The following is a 9,437-nucleotide window of genomic DNA, read 5'->3' as shown; positions in this document are numbered from 1 at the left end:
GGCGGGGCGGGGCCAGGTCGGGGCCGGGCCCGGGCCCGCCTCGGCCTCCGCCTCCCTGTGCACGGCCGGGCCGGGCGGGGCTCGGGCGGTTCGCGGCGCTCGGCCCGTGGCGCAGCGCCGGGCCGGGCAGCGGGTCCTCGCTGGGCGGCGGGTGAGTGAGTGAGTGACTGCGGCGGGTCGCGCGCGCCGCGCGGGTTCGCTGCGGGGCCGGTGGGGACGAGCCTCCCGCAGGTGCCTCGGCGGCGGCCCGGTTTCATTTCCTCTTCCCGCTGCGCCGGGCCCCACCGCGGGGGAGGCGGGAGGTTGCGACCATGGCGGGGGCGACGAGTTCAAAGAGGCAGCAAGGTATGTGCGGGGACGGAGCGCTGCCCCGCGGCTGTGGCGCCCGAGGGCGGTCGGGTTCGGCCGCTGTTCTCCCCTCGCTCCGGGTTTTCCCCTGGGCTGCGGGTGCCCTGTTTGTTCTGCGGCGGCTTCGGCCGCAGAGCAGGTGGGGAAGGCTGGGGGTGAGCAGCCTGGAGCTGGGCGTGTGGCAACTAAAGCGTCGCCCCTGCGGCCCGACCGGGAGAAAGGTGTAAAAAAATTAAAAGGTTATGAAATATCAGCTGAGCGGTTTAGTCGTATTGGTGAAGGTACTTAACATAGCTGTAACGCTGAAGTGCTTCAGAATGGAGAAGTTGCAGTGTGTGCTCGTGTAGCACTTAAGCAAGTCTTGTTGTCGTTTTCCTTGTAGTTCGTCAGAAGCTGGACTGGGGAAGAGGAATGGATATGGGTAACCAACACCCATCCGTAAAACGGTTACATGAAATACAGAAGGAAGTAAAAGAGATCGAACAGCAAGTGGCTGTCTTCAGCGGTCTGTCTACCGACCGAGATTACAAGGAATTGGAAAGAAACCTTACGAAACAGCTTTTTGAGATCGATTCTGTAGACACCGAAGGGAAGGGGGATATTCAGCAGGCCAGAAAGCGAGCTGCCCAGGAAACTGAGAGGCTGCTGAAGGAACTGGAACAAAATGCAAACCATCCGCGCAGACTGGAAATAGAGGCTTTATTCAAGGAGGCACAGGCTCTTGTGGAACGCGAGATCACACCTTTTTATGAAGGAGGAAACGGTATAAGTGATGAATTTGAAGAAGGAATTCAGGACATTGTGCTGAGGCTTACCCAGGTGAAAACTGGAGGGAAAATTTCTCTACGCAAAGCAAGATACCGCACTCTGACAAAGATATGTACTGTTCAGGAGATTATAGAGAATGCTGTAAAGAAACAGCTGTCCCTGCCACTCTCTAATGATGTTCATCCTTCTGTCTCCAAAATTAACTCTGTAATGTGTGAGGTGAACAAAGCCAGAGGAACTCTCATTGCGCTTCTAATGGGAGTGAGTAGTAATGATACCTGCAGGCATCTGTCCTGTGTGCTCACAGGCCTCATTGCTGATTTGGATGCTTTAGATGTCTGTGGTCGCACGGAAATAAGAAACTACAGAAAGGAAGTAGTAGAAGAGATCAATAAATTGCAGAAATACCTGGACTTGGATGAAGAAGCAAATTCTACTCATGCTTATGATTTGGCAAAAAATCAGTCCATTCTAAAAATAGAAGAGATCCGTAAGAAGATGAAGGAAGTTCATTCCTTACTTCTCAAAACAGAGAATGCCTCTGATTTGTATCTGGGATCCAAAGCAGAGTTGCAGGGACTAATTGCCCACCTAGATGAAGTGAGTCCAGGAAAAAACCCCTGTATTAGAGAGGCCAGGAGAAGAGCAGTAATTGAAGTTCAGACTCTTATAACATATATTGATTTGAATGAAGCTCTGGAAAAAAGGCAGAAGTATCCAGAGCAAACTGCTGTTGAACACCAGTGTCATAAAGCAGTTTGGACTGTACTTGGAAACTTGTCTCAGATTCAGAAAGAGGTGATTTCGTTTGATGGAAACAGAACAGATAAAAATTACATGAGACTGGAAGAACTTCTTACAAAACAACTTCTAGCCCTGGATGCTGTTGATCCGCAAGGTGACGAGCGGTGTAAGGCTGCCAGGAAGCAGGCAGTAAAGCTTGCACAGAATATTCTTTACTATCTGGACATGAAAACAGATGAATGGGAATACTGAAACAGCCATGGCCTGACACAGAAGAACATTTTCCCCTTTGGCACCTTAGGAAGATCATTGGCAGCACATAATAAAGTATTCTGTGCCTGCTGAAATAATGGAAATTGCATAAGCAGTTGACTTGGCTATATGTCTGCTAACCCACGCAGTCACCCACTTGCCATGGCAACTGTCAGTACACCATCAGCAATTCTGGTCACTGATATAAGCAAAGAAGTGCAATTCTCTGAAGGAATAGCTTAATACTTGATCAAATAGCTTCTTCTTTTTTTTTTTCTTCTCTTTTTCTTTCTTGTTTTTATTTCAATAGCTTTGTGCAATGTTCAGTGAATGCAGGTTTTTCAAATCACAGAAACTTCCTTATGGTACAATACTGGCAAAACTATTTAAGGAGACTGAACATGAAAATTAGTATTCAGGCATGAGGCTCCATCCAGCAACTTCACAGCAGTCTGGATGTCCTGTTAATGTGCTGTCATGACATAAAGTACTAAGGGCAAAAAGCCTGCTGGCTTTTGGATTGTACTTGATTTATTCCATCCATCATAGCATCTAGATATCTCAGTTAATGGAGCTATAATGCCAGCTGCAAATTAGCATTTACATAGGCAAAGCCAATTATGTCAATTTTTGTAATACCCGAGCCCTTTGATTTGCAAAACCAGGTCTTTTGTTGGTGGAAATTCTTTCAAGTTATTGCTTTAAGGTACTGAGATTTGGAGAGGAAAATCTGTACATTTACACCAAACAGATAAAGGGGATTTTGAGGATTTCAAACTGCCATCCATAAACCCTTGAAAACTGCACTGAACTTTCTTTAGTGGCTGCTTAGGTGTCTTTTTAAACTCTGCTGTTGCGTCTGGTTTTCACATTTGGCGAAAATATAAGCAGACTTCACTTTGAAGTGAAATGTGCATTTTGGAATTATTTTTGTAAAATTAGGTAGCCAGCTGTAAAGATGTCCCTAATGATGTAAGTTTGTGCTACATGGTCAGGTGTGGCATCGAGCATGTCTTGGAAGGACTTGTGGCAAATGTCTCTCTCTGCAACTCACTCACTTCTTTCAGAAGCTTCATAAATAAGCTTGCTTGTACTGTTGTATGCACCTACCTTTTTATTTGTGGCTGCTAGTGCCAATCACATTTCTACTATAGCATGTTTTTTGGCATTTTTTGAAAGCATGGCATTAAAATTATTTGAGTATATACAGATATATATAAAGAATATAGATATATATATAAAGGTATATTCAATTGTGGATAATTTGCACTCAGCTCTTTCAGGATGAACTAAGGAATTAATATTCTATAGATGATGATTTGCACCACTTTAAGGAGTAAAAACCGTTTCAGATGTTACAATAAATATTTTTAAGATCTATTTTTGACTGATTAGAGAAGACAGTACTGTCTGTGAGAGACAAGTGCCTTTATGACACTGCTATCTTGCACCGTCATATGTAGATATAGGAACTCTTTACTGGCAGCTTGATACATTTGTAATCTTTACAAACTGGATTTTTCAGGTATATATCTAATCCTACTGTAGTATATGTCAAGCTAACACAGTACAATAGGTGACAGTTGCCCTATAGAGCCCTGAGAATGAGTATCAAATTTGGGAAATACATATTCTGCTTCAAAACTAAAGCATTGCTGTGGAGGTGGGGGAATTTGGGCAGGTCTTCTGTGCCTATTGCTACAAGAATAATTTGTTTGTTCATAACATACTATGAGATGTTGATTGAAGGCTGCATACCTTCAGAGTGTGAATAGATTTTGTTTGTGATTGTGCAGGTGATTGCTTTGCAAATCTACTTGCCAAAACCGACGTAATTGAGTACAGTGCCTAAGGCACGATTTGGCAATGACAGAATGTTTGTGGAGGATTCTTCCTGCTCCTTCAGAGACACAACCCCATGGAATTTAACTCTCCTTCACTAAAAAAAAAAAAATTCCCCTAATTAAAATTCCAATCTCTGTTTGAATATTATGTGGCTAACACAGACTATTAATAATGTTATACACCTGAATTATTTTACTCATTTCAAGCTCTCTTCATGTTTGAATTGCAACTTGTGATTTGCACTTAGATTTTTAGGAAAGATAAGGATTTGATATTGTAATGATGTTAATAATTTTTCTTTAGCATTACTGTCGGGTCTGCAGTGGTTACTTGTAGTTTGTTTGAACAATTTAGTGTCTGTGTTCTCTGGCAGATATGTGTAGTTTTATAAGCGTTTGAGCCTCTTATGTAAAAATGAGTAAGTATAGTTATCAGATCTGTCCTATTTTAAATGTGTCTTTTAGTTTTCCTGGATGGATTGTTATGCCTGCATCTCTAAGAATGCAAATGTGTAATGATAGTGTAATTTGGCTGACTGAGTAGAGTTCAGTAGCAAGATATTATGTGGATTAAGCTTTTTTCCTTTGTTCTGTACTCTGATAACTTGACTATTTAAATTTTGTGGTATAATCCTCATCTGGAATGGGTTTAATTCAGTTTTTGCATGAATGAAAGTAATAAAATATATGTGCTTAACAAGAAAAAAAAAAGGCAAAACAAAAAAAAACCCAAAAAACCAAAAAAAGAAATGCACAGGTTTCTCAAAAATTTGCTTTTATGCTGAAGAATGTAATTTCTCTGTTTTTCATATCCAAAGATTGAGGGAGACACAACTTTTCTTTCCAATGCAGCAGGCTAAACTAATCATCAAAATGTAAATGGACCAAATGGCTAAAGCCTGCATTTTAGTACTATAGTAAAATAGAATAACTTTTCTGTGTGCTGTGTTATGTACCTTAGAGCAAAATAATTGAGTGGATATTCTGGGGGAGAGCTAATCCTGCATCATGATTCCTATTTGTTAACCAAATTTCTTTTTGAACTAGTTTTCTTTAGTTACTTCAGTATTTATTTTTTGTTGTTTGCCACTCAGAGTGGTTTTTCTGTGATTTTTTTCTGGATTTCTATATCACAGAAATCCAAATCTTTGGAGAAGATTTTTGTTAAGTACAATTCTTACCTTTTAAACTTAACAGAAGTCAGTGTCTGTGCTCCTAATGGTGTACCTGTCTTCAGTTATTGCTGTGTAGGAGTTGACATTTGTGTTCACAGATCCAAGATTAAATATTGCAGTGTTAAATTCTTGATTATTAATACAAATACATTACTGCTTTTACTAGATATTCATTTGAATGTTACGCCCTGATGCCTTTCTCTATTTATTTTTGAATGTGAGTTATCAGAATGTAAATTATTTTTGTCTTAGAGCAAGTGTTTTTATTAAACATACAGACAGAAAGCTCTTTTTTCCCCCCTCCTTCTTGAAAAGTTTGCTTTTTCACTGCTGTATCGATTAAAATAAAGTTCTTTGTGTGGATACCACTCCTACTTGCTAAATCTGGTGCCTGTTGGTTTTCTCTGCATTCCTCAGCAGCAGCTTTGCAAGCCTGCAGGGTTGCACTTGGCTGGTGGCTGCAGCAGTGCTGGTGGCAGTGTGCAGATCTTGCCACTTTGCCTTTGGAGGATGCTGCCCGAGCAGATGAGCTGTGAAACTGATGGAGGGATTCTCTTTGTGCAAAGTCAGCGTGGATGGATCCCAGAGCCTTTAGCAGGAGCTCAGCTGGGCTGGTTTTAGGCTGTGCACATGAGACAGGTTCCCTGTGTTCCCTGTGTTCTGCAGGTTCCCTGTGTTTTTTGGAGGTGCAGTGAGCCACGTTACCAGCTCGCTGCTGATGGAAATTGAGAATTCCCTCTCTGCCCAGAAAGCTGCCGGCTTTGTGCAGTTTCTGCTGCTTGGCCAACTGTAGTGAGTGATTGAATTCAATAAAATGGGAGAAAACAAACAACAAAAATGGAGGAGGGGGTTTAATGAACCAAACTGGCTTTCAGAAATGCATGGGGGCCAGAGCTGCTGCGAAATGAAAGGGTGGGTGGTGCATCCATGGGCTAGGGAGAAAATGGTAACAATTCTGGTAGCAGCAAGTCATTAGATCAACTTGCAAAGTTAAATAACTGAAGGAGGAAGAAGGAAAGTGTCAACTATCGACTCCTACAAAGAAGTAGGAATTTTCTGCTTCACTAATGGGATGCGATGAAGGCAATACAAATGAATCATGTATGGAAAATAAACCAGTAGCTTTCAACTGCACTTTCATGATCATGTCACAAGGATTATTACAGAAGGTAAGGTTGGAAAAGACTGACTGGTTCTGTATCTTTGTACAAAGTACAATCATGGTAAAGTACTACACAGGCTCTGGAAAAGCCTTACCCAGAAAATACTGGATAAGACCAGGGTTTATAAAGGTTGAATGTTCCCATAGGTAACTTCACTATATCTTCTTTCCCTTTTAACAATAGAGCTTATTTGAAGGAAATATATTCTTCAAAGACCAGTAAATCCTCTGGGCCATGGCTCTAGATGTTGCTCAGCCAGCTGCTGACCAGTTTGTCTTGATTGCATGTTTACTTGTCAAAGAGAATTAACCTCGTAAGAATATTTTTTGTGTGTGTTTTGGTGCCTGAAATGGTTCAACTGGAAAACCACCATATTTTATTATACTATTATATTTATATATTATTATATTTATTTTAGGTGTATCCTCTCCTTTGGAGAATTCTCAGCTGAGAATTTAAGGAGTGGAAGGACATTAGTACTGAGCTCATAGATTGAAGCCTGGGGGTTCAAGCTGGCTGCCAGAAGGAGACATTTAAATGGCAGATCCAGGAAAACATTCCTGCTAGAGGAGACTGCTAGCAGAGACATGACCAAATGTTTTTCAGAGCTGTGTGTCTGTCCCTCTGCTGCTGATGAGCTTTCATTGAGAAAGTGGATTCTTAGGGGAATATTCCCTGTAACACTCTAGAGCTTTTTGGTTTAGATTAAACTGAGAAATTATGTTTAAAGCTTTTGCTGAGCTGTGGTGGGGCTGACCTGGGTATCATTCTGATTTGCTACATGGAAACACGATGTCCACGATGCTTTCAGTTATACGGCTAGGCAAGTACATGTCAGCTAAAAGCTGGGCATTAGCTGAAGAAGCTGAGAATGAGCTGTGCTTTTGTTGAAGGCTTTGCACAACACTTACCCATTCTCTACCCATGGTTTTGTTCTGGGGACTGCCAAACACAGATGATTGCATGAGTTGCACTGCTTGACAGCTCAAAAAATAATGACCTTTTCTAATTCTTCAAACTCTTCCTACAGGACATAAATTGTTGCAGAGTTTGCCATTAGAAATGGAAAAGTACAATGAGTTTCTTAATTGGGCCATTTCTCCTCAATTAGTTTTGCCAGACAAACTTCTGTGCCACAGGAGTTCCTTGTGAAACCTGTATTTCAGGCAGCTAATCAAAAGCATCTCGTGAGGGAGGAAACACCATGATGGAGTGCAACGTCCTTAGTAAGGTCCAGAACCCACATCCCAAACCAATCTGTGATCATGGCCACCAAGAGTGCAAACCAAAGGAGCAGAGAGACAAGAAAGGCTGGAGGAAAACAAAACTAAGACCTAGTGCAGTTGTCAGGTTTGACCAACTTAATTTAGCTTTATGACAAGAAAAGCAAGCAAAGCAAAGCTCCCTTTTGGCTTGGTGCAGTTGTACATTGTCTACACCCTGCAGTTCCACATTGTTTTCCACCCTATGTCACCCTAAGTGCTCCTCCGGGGCACGATGGAGGTGATGGGGGTTAGCCTTGGGGTGCCCGTGGGCAAGAGGGTGCCACCCATCTCCAGGGATACCATAATTACCTTTATTCTCTCTGAAATGTGTGGTGTGGCAACTCCTAGCACATGGAATATCAGCATGGCTTGCATAAGGCAGTGTGCAGCATGAAGGTTATACTCTGTAATAAGGTAGTAATTGGAAGGGGTTGTGTAAGAACTGCTAGCAAGTCTGAGTAAGGTATCTTTTGTGTGTTTATGCTGAATTTATTAGGTTTTAAAAGAAAATTCTTCATAACGTTTTATACAAATCAACCTGGAGCCTGTGATCAAGTGTCTCTTGCTTACCTTCCAGTATGGCCCATGTTAGTACTACATGAAATGGAGGTTTGAAGAGCTCCATTGTCAATGGTTATTTATGAATGGCCTCTGCTCACTTTCAGACAGGCAGTGAAACCCAGATTTTCCAAAACACTCAGCATCCAAAGTTCCCACCATGACAAGTAAGGGCATGTTTTGAAAAGGAGCCCATGCACAGACCCAAACACTGTCATTTCTTGTCACAGACAACCACAGGATCATCCCTGCAGCTAATCAAGAAGCCACTTAAAATGGCTTTGCCTCATTTCTCCAGTGAAAGGCTGTTCCAAAGCATCATTGCTGTGAGGACTGAGTAACCTTCTAATTTCCAGCATAAACATATTCATGAAAAGCTTTTCATCTCCCCTAGCGTGTAGTCTGCAATATATTTATAGGCCACAGCTGAATTGCCTCTCAGCTCTGGATTTGCTTGGCTACCAAGCAAATACACCCAAACAGGCTGAGCTCCTTTGAAAATCTCTATTCTCTGAATCCAAAACAAATTATAAGTAGCACTTTGCATTTTTTTTTCAGGAGTTTTTCCAGTTCTGACAAAAAACTTCCAACTTGGAGTCCATACATGTACACTGCCGGATTTATTGTTTCAAAGGAAATAGAAAAGAAATTTTAGTATTAGCTCTGTAGCACTGCAGTTGTGAATTACTTATTTTCAGTACTTTCTTCATGGCATTATCTTCATGCCCAGTTTGCTTTGCCATTTGAATATTCTAGCAATTGATAGTTTTGAGTGCAGAAGCAGTTTAGAAGCATTTTCAACCTCTGCTATGTTGGAGTGGTTTTCCATCAATAGTAGGTGTGTTGTTGTTTGAAGGAACTTTGTATGAGTGGTTTTTGTATCAGAACCTCTCGCTATTTCACTCAACTGGAAGTGTGAGTTTACTTAGGCAAGTGCAATAGATTAAATAGATTAAAAGGTTCTCTGGGGAGAGTCCCCTCCAATTCATGGCAAAGGTCTTTGAAATCATCAGTTAAAACAGGAGACTGCTTAGTAAGTGTGACCATAGTGTAGAAGAATGATTTACATTGCTGTCATGTATAGATATGTTCAAATTTTCATTATTAAGAGTACTAAAATCTTAAGAAAAAATATCTAATAAATTCAAAATCATCCTACTGTGCATTTATACACAAGTAGACATTCATACAAGTTGTGCCCTGTGGTTTTCAACTTCTTCAAGTTATAAACTCCAAAAAATACATGTGGCTAATTGAAATCTGCTGACCACTGTTGCCTTTTGGGAGCTTCTGAAAGTGCCAGGGATTACTAAGAGTCTG

General features: G+C 41.5%; 1 protein-coding gene across 3 annotated transcripts; it reads left to right on the top strand.

Moving 5' to 3' along the window:
* Positions 1 to 16: 16 nt before the first annotated feature.
* Positions 17 to 5,514, top strand: BAG5 (BAG cochaperone 5). Of its 3 annotated transcripts, none has more exons than XM_054636006.2 (2): positions 17 to 151; positions 731 to 5,514. In XM_054636006.2, the coding sequence occupies exon 2, from the start codon at positions 760 to 762 to the stop codon at positions 2,110 to 2,112; it is 1,353 nt and encodes a 450-aa protein (XP_054491981.1). In that variant the 5' UTR covers positions 17 to 151; positions 731 to 759; the 3' UTR covers positions 2,113 to 5,514. The 3 variants fall into 3 exon arrangements, with proteins under 3 accessions (XP_054491981.1, XP_077036859.1, XP_054491980.1); XM_077180744.1 differs by having other exon boundaries at positions 24 to 159; XM_054636005.2 differs by lacking the exon at positions 17 to 151 and adding an exon at positions 167 to 345.
* The last annotated feature ends 3,923 nt before the right edge of the window (positions 5,515 to 9,437 follow it).

Source organism: Agelaius phoeniceus, chromosome 6, assembly GCF_051311805.1.
Source record: "Agelaius phoeniceus isolate bAgePho1 chromosome 6, bAgePho1.hap1, whole genome shotgun sequence".
Classification (NCBI taxonomy): Eukaryota; Metazoa; Chordata; class Aves; order Passeriformes; family Icteridae; genus Agelaius; species Agelaius phoeniceus.
The sequence above is the reverse complement of the archived record's forward strand: the minus strand, read 5'-3'. Positions and strand labels throughout refer to the sequence as shown.

What these genes read in the sequence shown, in the direction of transcription:
- BAG5 (XM_054636005.2), top strand. Translation starts at nt 312, where the DNA reads ATGGCGGGGGCGACGAGTTCAAAGAGGCAGCAAG. An exon ending in GAGTTCAAAGAGGCAGCAAG is followed by an intron (nt 346 to 730) that starts GTATGTGCGGGG and finishes TTTTCCTTGTAG; the next exon opens with TTCGTCAGAAGCTGGACTGG.